The sequence below is a fragment of the Erithacus rubecula genome (assembly GCF_903797595.1).
Source record: "Erithacus rubecula genome assembly, chromosome: 13".
In the NCBI taxonomy this organism is placed as follows: domain Eukaryota; kingdom Metazoa; phylum Chordata; class Aves; order Passeriformes; family Muscicapidae; genus Erithacus; species Erithacus rubecula.
In genome coordinates, this window is record NC_136665.1 from 15812654 (window position 1) to 15831077 (window position 18424).

At 43.2% G+C, this 18424-nt stretch overlaps 1 protein-coding gene across 1 annotated transcript in view; it reads right to left on the reverse strand.

The window, feature by feature from the left end:
- The window catches only part of LOC306807653 (uncharacterized protein), a 66720-nt gene that overhangs the window by 34916 nt on the left and 13380 nt on the right, over positions 1–18424 (reverse strand). The window contains exons 2-3 of the mRNA XM_079317456.1: positions 8265–8400; positions 5334–5449 (exon numbers count right to left, since the gene is read on the reverse strand). Coding sequence (XP_079173582.1) covers positions 5334–5449; positions 8265–8344 — 196 coding nt within the window. The 5' untranslated portion in view covers positions 8345–8400. The remainder of the gene's footprint in view (positions 1–5333; positions 5450–8264; positions 8401–18424) is intronic.

Sequence of the window (18424 nt, forward strand, 5' to 3'; positions counted from 1 at the left end):
GTGCACTGTCACAGCCAGTGTAACTGAGAGGCTGTGGCAATGCAGCCCAGCCAGGGAGCACAGACATGGTGATCAATAGAAGAACAGGCCCTAAAAACAGTTTCCATCCTTCAGAATGGCAGTGATTTGCCAAGCACTGAATGGTGAATTATGTGAGAGTGGCTGGTTAAAGCTTTAATAAAACCATAACTGTGACGTTTAACTTTTCTGCTGAGACATATCCGGAGTGGGCTGGAAACTAAATCACAGAAGAATCACAAACTCCCACTTCAGTGGGGTCAGGACTTCATTTTTTAATCATCTCAGAGCAAAGAACTCGATGCAAGTCCTTTACATCTCAATCTCCTGCCTTCATCACTCTGGCATCCATCCTCCCAAGGACTCAGCGTGTTGACCTCCATGTAAACCCAGAGCAGAGCATGTGCCACTTTTTGCTGCATCACTTCACTCAAGTGAACACCAAGGACAAGATCTTTTCTGTTCTATTTGTGGATTTACACTTATCCAACCATTTCTTACTCACACTAGCACAGGACTATCCATTTGCAATGTAATGTTTTTTTCTGTTATCAGATATAAGTTTGGGAGAAGTAGATTTAAAGGAAAAGACAGAGTAAAGAAAGTTTTCCTGGTTAAAATTTTGGTTAATGGAATATCAAGATTATCATTTACAGCAGGCAGCAGCTATGTAAAAAGAAAAATGATGGTGTCAATGCAAAATGAATAAAGACAATATTTTCACAAGCTTTCCCCAATGGTTTTAAAATAAGGTCACTTTGATACTGCAGGAAAGAGTTTGGCATCAGCCTCCTGCTCTACAGTTTGACACTGGGCTTGGCCATTTGAATTAAATGAGACTCTGTCTCCTTTTTATAACAGAATTTCCCCCCACTTTTGAAACAATGACATTTGATACATATATCTCCCCATTTACCAATTTGTCTAAAATTCTCTCCCTCCCACCCCTCAATGCCCCAGAACACACAGATCTTTTCATATGCAATCCCATTCCACACTGTTAAGTGTACATTTTTGGAAAATGACACCAAAAGCTACATTTCACCCTATAAAAGAATAAATCAACACTGAATTGTTACTTACTGGTAACATAGCTATGCATGTAATTTGGAATCATTGTCAAAGTCTGTCAGATATATATTAAAAGCTTTCATTGTTATTTAAGGGGGGGGGGGAAGGAAATAAATATTTCTTATGCTTTTTTCTCCTTAAAAATAAGTATACCAGCAAACTTCACACAGAGAATTCTGCTCCTTTTTGTCTTAAAGGGAACCCATTTCTCAAGTGAATTGCCTTCCCTACCTTATTACTTGAAGAGATTACAGTCAGGGTTGTATATTGTAGCTACCCTATATTTAGAAGCTGGGTAATAAACCACATAAATAGCACACTGAATAAAACATTAAGACATAAAAGGAGTTAAATAGAACCAAGGGCTAAAGCTTATTGTGCAGTAACCATGTCTGACCCGTGGAAATACAAAGGACTCATAATTCCAGTTATCAAAATGCAGAGTTGGGATTTGAATCAGGAGGGAGCTGGTGGTGGCTGAGTGCTGGAGCCCCTTCCACAGCCTTGCAGGGCCCTCTGCTGGAAATGGGAAATCATCTCCTTGCTGCCCAGCAGCACTGCCAGGAAAAACAGGCTCCAACCCCAAAATAAGGGGACAACAAGCAGCATGGGTTTTCCCTGATTTCTTGAAAGCAACAATATTTCTGGGACAAAGCTGCATTTTTCAGCTCTCCTTTAAGAAGACTCCAGTGGGGACAGAGTCTGTCCATATAAGCCCTGAAAGCAGAGGGGAAAAAAAAAGTCCTTAAGGTTGTGAAAAACTGAAATTTATGTGGAATATTCTGGCCAAAAATTTAGACCCTTCAGCAAAGCTGGGGACATTTCAGGTAACCATTATCACATAAAACAGTCCAAAAAAAGCCAAGATGCACCAGTAATTCATGGCAGAAACTGCTCAGCTGGCTGTGCCAGCTCAGGGTCTGCAGGGCCAGCCCTCACCTGACAAAATGTATTTTTAATGCTTCTTCATTTGTGACTTAGAGCAGTGAGGTAGAAACAAATCTTTTCTGGTATTAAATGTGTGTTGCTTCATGCAGCACAGCATGGAATTGATCATTATATTGGTGTTAGGTACTCAAGAGTCTGAAATACTGCCCAGTTTTAAAGAAACAGTAAAATTGGTGCTGATGCTTCCCTTAGTTATTGTCAGACCAAAGGAGAAATTCTTAAAAAGGGAATTCACAGCAACAAAGTCAGATGAACATTCTCACTTTTCTTCTCCACACAGATACACAAGGAGGCTGCTAAAATAATCTGCACAAGCAGCATCTTCAATGTTCTAATAGTGATGAGAAGGAAGATTTCTCCTCTAGCTTTTGCTTTTTGACTCTGCCAGACAGAGCAATTCCAAAGAAGAACAGGCTGTGGCCTCCAAGCTGGATCCAAGATCCAAACTTCTCCAAGGCATCAGGATTGAACAGTCTCTCCCCTGACAGGTATTTGATGATGGTGAATATTTCAGAGAGCAAAAGAAAGAACCAGGTCTGTCTTACACATTATTACAGTGAAGAGGCATCCATTGTCAAAGGGATTTCTCAATGCCACTCTCTCCCACTTTTCAGGAGCAGGATGGCTATTGGGTCCATAAGATCCAGTTTCTGTCCCTGCCTGAATAGGCCAGGCAGTTGCCAAATGTCATTTTCTCAGCATGACCTAGGTCAATAATTGTATTTTCCCAGATTAAGCTTCTTAAAAATAGCAGTATTTTGAAAAGAAAAAGTCAATTCCCACTTTTCATCTTAAATTCCCTTGTCTGCTCCTACTTTAAAAAGTTTCAGTGAGTACACATTTATTTGAAAGTGCTGATGATATAAAGTAAATCAATGGAACACACTGATTGTCCAGGAGCAGACACAACCTGTTCCTAAAACCAGCTCCTCCCAAAACATCCCAGGCTGGCACCCCATGCCTCCCAGCTCAGCAGCCCCTGCCAGGTGACAGCTGCTGGACCTAAAAGACAAAGCCTTTGCTGAACCCAAACCTTGGAGTCATCCCTCTAATGTGCTCCAGGACATTTGACTTTGAAAAATGTGAATGCTGCCTATTGACTGCAAAAATTTTATCTCAATTGCTATCCAAGAACATGCTAATTTGTATGAAATAAATGAGGCTAATTATTTGCTTTCCACAAAACAGGCTCTGCTAAAAGCTCTGAATTATTTGCTTTCCTGATGAACAAAGCAGCACCTTGCTCACATAATAGACTCCATCAGAGGTTTGATTATCCATTGGAAAGTCAATCCATGTGTTGTGTCAAGCAGGAAAGATAAGATGAGGCTGGGAAACACTTGAGGACAGACCCTAAACCCTCTATATCCTCTGTGGAGCCAACAGTGAGATGTGGGAAGCTGGAGAATCAAAAATGGGATCACTGCTTCATCTACCACATGGAATCAAAGTGGGATGGGAGGAGGGAAACTCACATTTGGGGAAGAACAGGACACCACAGTCTAAAAAAGTGCATGAAGGCTCCAGCTTCAAGGGTGCCCATTTGAGAAACAGCTCCACAGTTGGACCAAGCTATTGATGAGGAGCAGAACCAGAGAAATCACAGCACACAAAGAGGCTTAAAATCAAGCAACTGTGTTTGTGGTATCTCTTTGATAGGGTGGAAAGTATTCCTGCTGTCAATTTAAGGTATTTCCCTTAGGTACACAGGCATCTTGAAAGGACAAAAATAACATTTCTGACAAGACCACTCTCCAAATGACAAAAGCTGCAGAAGGCTCTTGTCCAGGTTTTTCTGCAGGGTCAGCTCTGAAATGTTCTGCTATTAACTTGTGGCTGTGCATAGATCTCCTTCCTCATGGAGGTGGTACAGCTAATTCCCAGAACAAAGCAGCCATGTGGGTCATCCCCCACCACTGCATTCACTGGAATCACTCCTTAGGCTTTTGTCTCACAATGCAGTTACTGTCCATAAGCTGTGGCTGTGTTTTATAGCAAACACAAGGGTTGCACAGCCAGGGAAAGCAGAGCTGGTGATGGGGGAAGGCAAAGAGGAGGTTTTGTAGCTCTGAGACACAGCAGCTATGTGCAGGTCAGTCAGTCCTTCTTGCTAGTTCTCAAGATATTTTGGTGGGCACAGGAGGAGCATTCAGCTCCCACCTAGACAACACTGGAAGCAGCCAGGAAAGAGATCAATAGTTTGTCTCTTCTGGAGGATGGAACCTCTACAAATGCATCCTCACTTCCCAGCCTTGAGGGGAGTGGATGCTAACATTAGACCTGGACCCACAAGAGTCTGGCTCAGAGCTAAGAACATTGCATATGGATTTGAGGACTAACACCTAATTTAAGAATTGGACCACATCACAAAGAGCAACACTGCAGAAATCCCCAAGCCAGAAGAATCTGACCATGGTGCTAAGAGCACAGACCCTTTGTGGAGTTTGCAGGCAGAGTTTTGGCCTCTCCTGAAAATCAGCACTGACAGGGGGTATTTTGTTACCTTGCCTCCCTCTAGTGGGATCAAAGGTGGCACAGCCTTAGCACAGCTACCTGTTTTATTTAGGGCTTGCACAGATACTTTTGCATTAGCACTGGCACATCTTTATCTCTTTCTGCTTTCAAGCTGATGTCTCCATGATCCTACCAGAGAAGTTGCTACAAAAATCCAGTCTGGAAGCCAATCCAGCTTGTTCTGAGCTTATTATGACATTGATAATATGATAACACATTGTGCTTGGTAGGTATTTCCCTACTACAATAGTACATCCCCTTAAATGCAAGATCCTTGTTTTCCTCACTAGGCCAGTTAGGAAAAGAAGGGGAGTATCACAGGCTGATCTGAGCACAGGTCAGAATTTGTGTCAGTCAGTGAAGGAACTGGCTAACATGAGTCTGAGGGCTTCGATTTATTGCCCACCAGAGCAAATGATACTGCTGTAAAGTCAGTTGATAACAACAGGATTAAGAGGGTGAAGATAAAGATACATCTCACAATGTCTTTGGATAAGGATAAAGCAAAATGACACAAACAAATCCCAAAGTCCTAGCAGTCATGAAGTCACTCCAAAACCCTCCTGGCGAGCTTCAGTACATAAATAACTAGAGAAAAGCCATGAAAATTTACAATAACTCTTTTTTTTTCCTTGTTGGTGTTGTATTTTTAACCTATTGCACTGATTATAACGCTCTGTCAACAGCCTCATCAATTATCCATTGCTAGAAAGTGGGCTCTAACATGCTGCAAGTGGTATTAATTGGTCTCAGTAGCACATAATGAGTTTAAAAGCTCCTACCTGTGTGCCCCCGGGGATGGTGACTAGAGGCGGACAACAATTTACAGCAGACCATTAACACATAGACCAGAAAGAGCCAGTCAGACAGAAGCATTGATTTGGCACAGAATCTCATCCTGGAGGCAGAAAAGGAAGCAGTTGAGTGAAAGAACAATGCGAGCAGGGAATAACATAAAAATGATGTGGGGAAGGAGAAGCTGAAAGGACGCTGAAGAATAACTGATGTGGATTGTTGCAAGGCAACACTCACAAAATCATGTTCATTATTTGGTTGGGATCAATTCTTTGTTAAGGACATTTCATAATTAGAAGTAGTGTCTATCACACATCACATTACCCACAATCACATGTTTATAATAACACATTATGAGTGCAATACTGTTCTATGAATTTGAGATAAGGGATGAGTTCTTTTGTCCTTTATTAAGATCCAACCATACTCAAATTTAAACATACATATTTTTGAGTTGTGCTACTATTTTTAATAGTAATGACAGAATCCCAATGACAGAATCCCCCAATGACAGGAAAAAATGCCATTTTTACTTAACACTTCTCAGGACATATTTACTAAAGCTACCAGCTCCACTGGAGCCACACACAGTTCTTGGCTGGGTCTCCCAAACACACAATAATTGGGAGATTTCCTGGAGATCAGCCAGTTTGCTGAGGGTAAAACATGAAGCAGCACCTCAGTCAAACATGCAAGGACTCACTTCTCTGCCAGGGTGCTGGAAACTGCATTTCAGAAAACATTTGCTCTAAAGAAGGTGTTGTTACTCTTATTCATGTTATTCCTAGAACTAAGATCCCAAATCCTCCATAATTTTTCTGAAAATATCTACAATTAAATCCCTCAATGGCTTATGTTATGCTATTCATCATATAGAAAGGGAATCTAATCAACTTTTTAAACTCAGTTATGGTGATTTATTGCTTGCATGATACATAAATGGGTGTTATGTACTTGAACCCTTAGATACCATGTTCCACACTTTCAGCAAATTCTGCAAGCAGGAATACATCAAATTAATTAAAGGCAATTTATAGATTTGCATAAATTGAACCAAATACTGTTTTCATGGCAGTGATATTAGTCTGCACTTAATCAGCATGCTGGGATTTGTGCAAGCCTATCACAGTTTATTTGCACCAAAAGATCTTCTGGGAACTACTTTCCCTCTGCACATTCCGGTTGAGTCTTTAAAGTATTTTGTAAAAAAAAAAAATTATCTGTATATCTTGAAAAATGCCTAAAACTATTCTGCTAATCCAATGTTCCAGTGCTCAAGAGACAAGTTTATAAAAAGAAATCCCAAGCAACACGTGCCTTAGACATGTCACAACCAGGTGACACACTTGGATGTTGTTTAAATTTGATAAACATCTACCAATGAAAGCAAAACAGAGGCCATGTCTTCTCATTTAAAATTATTTGCATGATTTCCCTTTTCACACTTTGCTAAACAATACTTTTTTCCTAATTGTGTTGATAAAGCCCAAACAAATAAAAAATGCATTTACTAATATCAAAAGTGAAAAGACTGAAAAGACCAGAAGCCTGCTGCATATCAATATATTTTAGCAACAAATACTGGATTAAACTTCAGAAAGGAATGCATTGGTGCAAACCCCAGCACCTTCAGCCTACCTTTTTTTTTTTTTTTAATTACATAAATACTGTGAAAAAAACCTCACCATGCCTACAGATTTCAGAGAATGAAGATTATATGGATAGAAGCCACAATTAAAGCAGTGATTTGGCAAAATGTTACCATTTCTGGGCCCAGTATATTGCTACCCTGAACACAGGAACAAAAACCCTGATGGCTTTTCCAGTTGTACATAGGAAACTTGTGTGAGCATGAATCAAGCCCAGAAGATAAAGACATCACTGATCCTCATCTACCCTATGAGCTCTCTCTTCTGGAGCCCTCCCAGGTTTATTCAGAGCAGATGAAGCTAATTCACCTCTTGCATCCTGCTGAACCACATAATGTCACTGCAGCTAATGGGTTGAGTCACTGTGAAACCAGCATAAATGTCACTAGTGCTGTTGATCCAGTATTAGCCTGAGAAAACTGCCTGCTAAGTTCTTTGTAAATCAGTGTACTGTTTCAGATTTTGGTTATCCAAATCTTTCCCAGGTGACTGATTTTTTTTTTTTTTTAATTGGTTTTATTTTTTAAGGAGAGAGCTGAATTTAACCTTAGTTTTCTTGGCCTCTCCATGAGAAGCACACAGGTTACAGCTCATGCACCAGTTATCATTCTGAGCATGTCACTGCTGGTGGGAGTTGGTGGAAGGGACAGGTGTGGTGATGGGCAGGTCCCAAATAATGCATCATATGCTCAGCAGCTGCTGTTCCAGCACTTAATGAACAAACTCAGGTGTTCCCACCATTCCCAGTGCAGCAGCAAAACTGGTCTCAGTGGAAATGGTCATGTACTGACCTGTTTTCAAAAGTTTTCCCCAGTTGAGTTTGACTCTTTTGAGACATTAAACAAGGAATGTGAAAGCAGGGCTCATCAGGTTAACAGGGTAACCTTACCCCGTGTAAGAATGTTCAAGTCCAGGAATAAGTGTATCACTACAAAGCATCCATCTGGTCATATCCAAACTGAAAGGCTGCTAAAAGCATCCAGTACAATTTAAATGACACTTCTGCAGACTTTAGTCTGCCTTGCAGGTAGACAGGATGAAGGTTTTCAGCCTGATAAAGTAAAGAAATACAAGAGGATCTTTGAAAAGGCAGAGAAAAAATGAAATTTGGCAGACAGATGCAGCAAGGGGTGCTGAGCCCTTCAGCCTCAGTGGGCTGCTGCTTTCAGAAATGTCAAGCCCTCATTCTCTATTGGATTCAAGTGGATATTGTTGCTAACCAGAACAGAGAATCTTCAGTGTCATTTGAAAGATAAAAAGTGCTCTTACCTTGGGGACTTTGCAAGAATTTTGTTCCAGTCAAACACAATTATTTCAGTGTGTTTTTCATAGTTATTCCAGATTCCCATTTGCAGCAGCAAATAAGCCTTTCTGCATCTCAGAATCTTTCCTTCACTTCGGGGACCTAGAAAGAAAGCCACATTACACTGCAATTAACGTCTGGAAAGGTGCTGCAAAACACATCTTTGTTACCAAAACCTTAGTTTCACAGTGCCATCTACAGTGCAGTCTGGGGCAGAAGTCTGCAGTTACATTGCTCTTTTCTTTCTGAGAGCAGAGAGAAGCTGTGGTGAGGCATCTCTGAGGTGTCACTACATTTACCAAATGCAGAGTTTGCTGCACTAGGGACTGCAAATAGAGTGTGTACAGCCTCATCAGCATGTGCCCTCTCACCACCCAACTGCTGGGAAAGCTGTAAGGTCTAAGCAAACACATTTCCACATGGTTCCATGAAGCCTCCAACAGAGATTGTTCAGGAGAGTGGGGAAAATCTGTCTTCATAAAGATTTGGCCCAGGTCCTGCAGCCTGCCTCAGCAGCAGAGGGTGGCAGCCACAGGAGGGTGTCTGGGATTATTCATTACTGACCCTGCTGCCCCTCCCTGCTTCCAGCATCCCCTCTCACCCCAGGAGCTGCACTTTGAAATCTCCACTTGGAAACACCTCTGCAGCAACACTGACACATGTTCCACAGAATAACCAGCTCAAACTCTCCACTTTATAGACATTCAGGCCTCTTTGCTGTTTATATTTGTTCTCTCACTTCCATCCCTGGGCACAACTTGACCTTCTGCTGTTGAAAACCTGACACAGAGAAATTTGTGAGAGTAATAATAATGTGGTCTTCACCTACACAGCAATCACTACAATCTTTTCTCACCTTATCCACCATTCTTTTCATTTCACTCCTCCTTTGACCAATTAGAAATTTGCTTTCAAGAAACACAAAATTACCATATTGGAGGGCACAGCACGTTTGGGGTTATAAAAACAGACAGACACCTTTCAGCAGCTCAGGATGGGGAAACCCCTGGCTCAACACACTCATACAATCACAGAACCTTTTAGTCACAGGTTGGAAGGGACCTTAAAGCTCATCTTGTTCCAAACCATGGGCAAGGACACCTTCCACTGGACCAGGCTGCCTGAAGTCCCATCCAACCTGGCCCTAACAGCTCCTTTTTGTTCAGAATGCCATGAGAAAATAGAGTAATTGCTGGAATTAAAGAGGCACCAAGCCAGCAATCTATAATTAATCACATTCTACTCTCTTCTCTTTCCAAGGTGGAGTTCCAGGGTGAGCCAAAATCAGCAGTTCTATCAAATCAGCAGTGGAAATCAAAACAAAACATAGGCAAAGAGTTGTCTTAAGAAAAAGCACTGCCATCCTGCATTAATCCTTTCTTCCACGAATACACATAAAATAAAATATAAAAATAAAACAACAGTGTGTCTCAAAAGGCCTATTAAGAAGAAGCAAACAAACAGGATTTTCAATATAGCATTGACTGACTGAAATGGTTATGTGGTACATTTTTACCCATTTCAAAATAGGACAGGTAGATAAATATATTCTTACAGTGCTCTTGTAGAAATCAATACTGCAATACACTAACTTGGGTTTTAGTGCTTATCTGTTCCATAATTTTTATTAGAGAGGAAAATAAAACCCTGTGCAGATGCATCTACAGGTAAATACAAATATCACTGTAACCTGTTCTGTAAACACATGTTAAACACTAGTAAAAGGCAAGGGAGTATTGATTAGTCCAACTCATTCTAATTAAGTGGATGCAGCAAAAGTGACAGATGATACATCCACCTGGTATCTCCAGGCTTTCTGATGCCTTCCAGGCAGTGATATTTCTTTTAAAAATAGAGTTGTGTTAGGGGAGATTAAGGCAAACTCCTGAAACCAGCTTCAGCTGGTTTATGTCAATAATGGAGACAGATCAGAACAGAAACAAGAGGCTCACCTGGTTAATAACTGTAAAAGGAATTCCAGGCTTTTCAAGACAAAAGCTTTGTGTGTGTTTTGTGAATAGTGGGTTTAACTGCTGGCCCCTATCTTGTCTCAGGGTGACACATTACTTTGGAAAACAGAGCTGCTTGTTTATTTTTATACAATGAGCTCTGGCCAGTGAGCAGCTGAACCCCACCTCCATCTCCAGCAAAGAAAGAAAAGAAGGAAGAGGGAATGGGAGAGGGGAAGGGCTCAATTTTCAGTATTTGTGCATGGACTGGCTGTGAGCAACTCCTGCTTTGCACAGGAGTTCCCCAGAGGCCAAACCACCCCCCTGGGTCAGTATTTAGGGCAAATGAAGATTGTGGGTTCTGGAGGGAATTGCAATGGTCAGCTCTGCTGCACCTCAGTCCCAGCACAGTCTGCTTTCTGTGTCTCTGAGCTCTAGTAAAATAGGTGTAAACAGCATTTCCCTGTGCCAGGGAAGTGCTTCAGGAACAGAAACAATAAAGGTCTAAAGTTATTTGAAAACTCTATAGGCACTGTATAATTCCTTTGACAGATGGAATAAGATAACATTTTAAATTAAGTGCATTTCCTACCGATATTTACATGTTGTAAAATGCTTTTTATGGCTACTTTCTGCAAAGAATAAATTCCTAAACCATTTTGTGCCATCTTTTATAATAAGCTATTAAATAATTTAGAAAACCTCCTTTCATTAAATATTTAAAAGGCCTTAATTTCTCCATTCTGAATAATTCCTCACTTAAAATACAACCGTGCATCTCTTAAAGACTCCTCTTCTGTAAAGCAAGGCATGAGAAGGAAAGAAATTTGGGAACCATGTAGTGTTCAGGGGTTTTGCCAGCCTGACTTTAACCTCACTGTCAGCCTGGCCAAACTTTTATCTCATAGTGAATAAAGGACAAAGGGAAAATAGAACAATATCTGACATTTCTTAGAACGGGGGGGAAAGATCTGATTAGGTCACTGTGTGTATTTGAAAACTGCTGCTCTTTGAGGGGAACTAGAGACAAAAGAGAGATCTAAAGCAAATACTTACACACTAGCTGACCAAGCCAGAGCCCCATTTTGGGGCTAAATCACTATAAACAGGATAAATCACTCTACACAGGGTAAGTCAGTGAGAGTACTTGAAGGGGCTGTAAAAATAAAAGGAAGAGCAACTTTTTACACAGGCGGGTATTGACATGACAAGAGGGAATGATTTTAAATGAAAAGAGGAGAGATTTGTATTAGATGTTCTATAAAAGTTTTTTCCCTGTGAGAGTGGGAAGGCCCTGGCACAAGCTGCTCAGGGAAGCTGTTTCTGAACACTTGGAAGTGTCCAAGGCCAGGCTGGAATAACCTGGGACAGTGGAAGGTGTCGCTGCCCACAACAGGGGGTGGCACAGGATGGGCTTTAAGGTCCCTTCCACCCCAAACCATCCCAGACTGTGATTCTGATGTTGTCCCAGGGCCCTGGATGGGTGACTGTCCCAAATGGGGTACAGATCACTGTCCCTGTCACGATACAGGTGATGTCCCTATGTCCCTATCAGTATACAGGTGATATCCTGATGTCCCTGTCTATCAGTATACTGGTGATATCCTGATGTCTCTATCGCGATAGAGGCGATGTCCTCGTGTCCCTGTCGCGATACAGGCGATGTCCCAGTGTCTCTGTCTATCAGTATACAGCTGATATCCCGGTGTCCCTGTTGCGATACAGCTGATATCCTGATGTCCCTGTCTATCAGTATACAGGTGATACCCCTGTCGCGATACAGGTGATGTCCTGGTGTCCCTGTCTGTCAGTATACAGGCGATGTCCCGGTGTCCCTGTCGCGATACAGGCGATATCCCGATGTCCCTGTCTATCAGTATACAGGTGATATCCCGGTGTCCCTGTTGCGATACAGGTGATGTCCTGGTGTCCCTGTCTATCAGTATACAGCTGATATCCCGGTGTCCCTGTCTATCAGTATACCGGTGACATCCCGGTGTCTCTATCGCGATAGAGGCGATGTCCCGGTGTCCCTGTCTGTCAGTATACCGGTGACATCCCGGTGTCCCTGTCGCGATAGAGGCGATGTCCCGGTGTCCCCGTCTCGTTTCGGGACACCCCGTCCGTTCCCGGGGATGCCTCGGGGCGGTGCTGCCGCCCGGCGGCCGCGCCTCGTTCAATCCGTGCGGATCCGGAGCCGTTCCCGGCCCCGCAGCGCTCGGGAATCTCTGCCAGGCTCTCCCTCCGAGCCCCCGGCCCCAGGGAGCCCCCGGGAGCCCCCGGGAGCCCGGGCTGCCCTCCCGGCAGCAGCGCTCCCCCCCACGCCGGCTATCCGCCGCAATTAGCGCCTGTCATTAATGACATGAGCGCAGGGTCCGTGCTGGTCCTCACGGTGACCGCCGTGTCCTCCAGGTGCCCCATCGCATGCGGGGAATAACGCGCCTCACATCCCGGGTTTGGTCCCTTAACCTCGCCCAGAAATCTCTGCATCAGCTCACGTAGCTGCAGCTTGATCTGAAGGCTTTGAGTGTCAGTAAATCCACCTCCGAGTTATTCCAACAGTTAATTAACCTCACCTTAAACACTGCCCCTTCCAGCTTGTACCTCCTGAAACATTCTGTTGTTTTCCCAGCTGGCTCATCCCACGGGGATGTTTCAGCTCTCTAAAAGCCTCCGTTCTGCCAGTCCTTAATCACACCGAGTAAGGATTACAGAAGGTAGGAAAGCACTGTGCAAACTGAGAGAGGACAGAAAGTTACCCATGTAGCACAGTCACAGAATGGTTTGGGTTTGACAGGATCTTAAAGCTTATCATATTCCACCCCTGCCATGGGCAGAGACACCTTCCACTATCCCAGGATGCTCCAAACCCTGTCCAGCACTTTCAGGGATGGGGCAGCCACAGCTTCTCTGGGCAACCTGTGCCAGGGCCTTGTCACCCTCACAGTAAAGGATTTTTTCCTAATATACAATCTAAACCTACTCTCTATTAGTTTGAATCCATCCCCCTTTTCCTGTCCTGTCACTCCATGCACCAGTAAAAAGTTCCTCTCCATCTTTCCTGTGGACTTCCTTTAGGTACTGGAAGGTAACACAAGACTGAGCTTACCATGCAAGAATATAAAACTTTTGTTTGCTCCATTGCCTCTTCCCTTTTCTCCCAGAGTTGACATCAGCTCTTCTGCTTGCCTACAGGAATCTCTGAGGGATGGAGGTCTGGTCACATGGAGTTCCCCACAGCAAAGTGAAATTAGAAGACTCTTTGAACCACACAGAAATCATCCAGGCCGGTATCCAAAAAACCACAGGGTCACTGCAGCAGTGCCCAGCCCTCTCAGACCCTGGCAGACTCCCTACACACTTCATGGGCAATTTTTGAACTGGTTTTTATAACATCACGTTCCATTTACAACATCAGTCTCTGCAGCAGCAGCTCAGTCTGTCACCCCTAGTCAGGCCTTTCCACAGGAACTTTTCAAAATCTCACTTAACAGGAGCTGGGGGTGATGGGGAGGAAAACAATGCCAGTGAGATCTAGAGGAAATAAACCCCACATCCTCCTGAGGAGGGAGAGCTGAGCTGCTGTTACATCCACATAACACGAGGTATTGACCACCCCAGCAGCCAGACCATCCACACAGACACACATCCTCTGTGCCCTGGGTTTGAGGCTGTCTTCAGCAGCATTTGGAGTTCTCTAGGGTAAATCTGTCCTCACTACCTCCTTTAAACATGAGAACAAAAACCTTTTATCTGTTGTGGGCATGTGTCTGGGAGGATATCCTGGAAAACATGCCTAAGTCACCCTGATTTTCTAGCCCAGACACCACAGGCTTCATTAGTTAATGGTGCTAGAGTCACAACAGTGACTTGGGTGGATGATCTGTTGAAAAGACTATTCAGTTGGACTCATTTTAAGTGAGAGTCTGTGGCTCCAAGTTGGAGCCAGCAGAGCTCAGGTCATACAAGCAGAAAGAGCAGTGCCCAGGATCAGGAAATAAATTCAAGCAAGGGTCTGAGGGCAAGGAACAGAGAACTGACTGCCAGAAAACCCAAAGTCCACGCAGAGTAAGGAGGAGTTTAAGATCAAAGCTGTTGCTTCCTCTGCTCTGTCAACACAAAGTGAGTTCTCATCTTTCCTCCAGGATAAAATCCACCAAGACCAAGAGGACTGCTCAGAGAGCAAAGTACAGCTATTCTGACTGTCAAGTGGAGGCAGAACAGACCCTCTTCTCCATACAGCATTATTTATTATTCATCACCACCCCACTAAGGACCATTCTGCCAAACTCCAGAAAAGGGAGGTATCACCATCAAGGTTTCATTTTAAAGGTTTCACAGACTTACCAATGTGGACATCCAACACAGGAGATCTCATTACAGCACTGAGTTTCAACTCTTTCAATTACCTTTATCAGAAAGAATTTTTCCTTGTGATTATCCAGGTTCTTTCAGTCCCTCACTGAAGCTCAAAATCTTCTCCACCCCCTTGTGCAAGCCCTGCTTAAGAGATGTGCAGGCTCCAGGCACTTTGTTCAAGGGAGAGCAGGAATTACTCCAGCCCTGTTCAAAGAGGACACAGAGCAGAGACAGTGCCCTGCTCCACTCCCAGCTGCCCTCCCAGAAGCAGAGCAGTTTTCATCTAAAGCAGGCAGCACACCAAAAAAACATGGAGAGAAATGTCTTTGAAGGAAATCTCTTCAGCAGAATGTTTCAGACACAGCAAAAACACATTTTCCCCTACTGTAAACTTTGCCTGACAGGTAGCAAAGCATTAAAGTTGTTTCACAGGTTATCTTGAGCCATAAATCACTGTTTTCTATACCCTGAACTGAGGGAGGAATTTAATTTCTCCCATGGAAGGCAAAGATAACTGACCTGCTGTAGAGCAGGTCACTCACCTTCCTTCCCTCTCACCAGGGACCCACTTGAGCTGGTGGTCATTTTGCAGAGGTTGCTCAGAGGAGGGAGGAAGGGATGGAGGAGGAAAACTCGTGTCCATTTGTGCTCTGGGTAATGCACTGGGGGCTCCAGACCTACTCTGGGTGTGAGGTGACCAGCTCAGGGTTCACATGCAAGGAACAGGTAATTCCTAAGGGTGGCTGTTCAAATTAGGAACAAGAGGCAATTCAAGGGAAATAACATGAAAATTAGAGGAGTCAGTAAATGCAAGTGCTAAGGAAAAGTGGAATTAACTGATTGTTTAGTCAAGAAAAAAGAGTTTGTTGGAGACATGTCATCTGTCTCCTTGAAGAGGCTTGCTTTAAAGAAGGGCAGGATTTAAAGTGGTTCTCTGTAGCGACTGCAAATAGCATAAAAATTAATTCAGTGTCCTGCAAAGATTAATTGTCGTGTGTGTGAAGAGAAATTTTCTGTATCTAAGTGGGGGAAACTAGTGGTGCAAACTGCTCAGAATCTCATGGAGCCTGGTTAGTGATTTCTTTAAACTGGATCAACACCTGTGGGATGATCAAGGCTCCCCTTTCCACCCACAAGGGTTGGATTGCATGTTTGCTCATGGTATGTAACAGAACAACATATCCTTTGTGCCCTGGAGCAAAAAAACCACTGGGATATAAATGTGAGTTAGTCAGTCACTGTTCAGTGTCATCCTCAATACCCTGAATCAAGTCAGATGTTACTGGAGGAAAATCTTAGCAGAAACAAACTGAAATGCCTCCTGCACATGTTGGGTTTTTCATGTAGGCAGAGTCAGGGTGTGCTGCATTTTGATCTTTCTGGTGGTTCTTAGGATCCTCATGCAACCAAATTTGGTTCTTTCTGATTCTACTGCATTAGAATATTTTATTCTTTTGTTATTCCCCCAAACACCTCACTCACAGTTACAGCATGTCCACTTTGCTTCCCCAACCTGTATCAGCCCTGACAGCAGCAGGGCCTGTCCATTTCTCTGTCTCCAATGTAACCTGGCCCCTGCTTTTGTTTCAGTTCCCAAAATACTCCAAGAGGAAAGCACAGAACACAGCACAAGCATGTTTTATGAGCACTGGATGCATGTTGGCTGATGAAAAATCCTGACTGTCTGGGTATATGGGATAATTGTTCCACTTGGGACTCATTAGCTAATTATTTAAAGATTCTAAGGAAAAGCATTTCATAAATACAGCACTAAATTTCCAGAAGTGCAATTACAGGCTGAACACACATTTTTTAGCACCTGTGTTATCCACTACATAAGTGAATAGCAAAGTACCTTGTTCTGTGCTGTCTCTGTTCTCTGGCAGGCTTGTGGCAGGACAGGATAACTACCAGGAAATTGAAAGGGAAAGTTTTTGGTATTCCCATTTTGGTAACAAAAACACCACAGTCATCTTGGGGTGGTTTAAAGTTCTGCCTCTAACATACAGCATCTCCATATGAGGGATAAAAACTTGCACAGGGTGAGGGAAGCCCAGACCAAACAGCCATCACACAGATTCTTGATATGGTTTTGTCACTTGACTTTGATGCTAGTTACTCTGGAAAAACATTGCTCTACTGACCTACCAGTTCAGAAATTGTTACTCAAAGGTAAAATGTGTTACATCACAGATTGACAAAAATGAGGCAATTGCTTGGCATGGACACTTGGATTGGGTCAATAATCAAGTGCATTTAAAGGAGAGCCCCATCTTGTTCAGTCTGGAATCTCATTAACTGAGCAAAAGCATATTTAGAACCAACCTCAGAGTTTTTGGTTTTTATGGTTTGGTAACTCATGCTGGATGGCAGCCCTGCCCATCACACCCAATGCACCCACACGTGTTTGTGCACAGGTTCTACATCCCTCCCGCAGGTCCTGCCTTTCTCCTGGTAACCAGGAAAATCCCAGATCCCAGAAGGAGCAACACTCTCAGCTCTCTTCATTTCCAGACACACCAGGAACTTCATTCCCTTATGCAAGAAAATTTCAGAAGTCCCATAAATTTTGCTCCTCGCTCCCAGAAGGAATTTCCTCCATCCTTTCCTTCCTTTCCTCTTCCTGCCCAATCCTTCATGCCTCCATCCCTGTCAATCTCAGCCCTCTGTATTTCTTGCTTTCACAGCCCCTCTCCCTGCCTCCTCTGGGAAGTTCTCCTGCTTGGCAGCAGCCCACATGTGAATCCCCAAAAAAGGGCTGGGAGACCCCCCTGAGGTACCTATTGATGAAAAAGATCTTCCATGGCAACTTAATCATCTGCTGGGTGCTGTTTTCATCCCTTCACAGCCCCAAGGAAGCCACACAGAGCTCTGGGTACTGATGCAGGGGAAAAGGAGCAAACCCCTAAAGGTCCCAGACACCTTCCTGTGGCTGCATAGCAGGAGAGGAGAGCAGCAGCCACAAAAAGCTGTAACTGCTCTTCAGAAACAGCAAGAGAGGTGTTAATATGATATTTCCTTCTCAAATACCTGAACTGTCAGAGGGTCCCCCTTCCAGCACCTGTCACAACTGAGGGAACATGTTTCCATGCAGGAAACCTGACCCCAGCCAGGCTTTGAATGAGTAACACCATGTCATCTCCATGGCTAAGGCTAGAAACTTTCTTTTCCATATTTTTTTTTCTCTCTCTTTTGTTTTCATAATAATAATAATTTTCAGTTTCACAAAGATCAGAGAAGCCTGAACTTCAGGCTTCCAGTTCCCAATCTGCCTATGATGGATTTTTCTTTTCCTGTCCTTCATTCATGCAAAAGCCTCTTCATAATCATGTAACTGTGTGCACGGCAGAAAGAGCAAGGGGGAGGGTAAGTGGCATAATTTTGATTATGCTTTGAAATGTTCAGGGTTGGAAATGGAGTATGAGATTCCCCCCACTTCCCCTGCCTCTCTTGAATGCAATTATGATTGCCTTAAAGATGTGAGATCTGTTGAAAGTAACAAATCGTTGACTGTTTATTTTCAGGGTAGACAACAATCAGCTTTTAATCAGCTTCTCATCACCACTAGAAAGCTATTAACTCTCCTAAAAATAATTAGAAAACAGAAAAGAAAAATCTCCTCCAATTGTTTTTATCCAGGAAACTGAGATTTTATGGGAAAAACAAAGACACCTCAAGATTCACAGGAAGAAAAAAAAAAAGTTAACATAGTGGCACATTAAGTTCTCTCTTTTAGCAATGAGTTATTGTTTGCCAGAGGTTAGATTGTGCTTCCTGAGTTTGTACAAGGTTATGGATATTGGCACCTGAATAAGAAG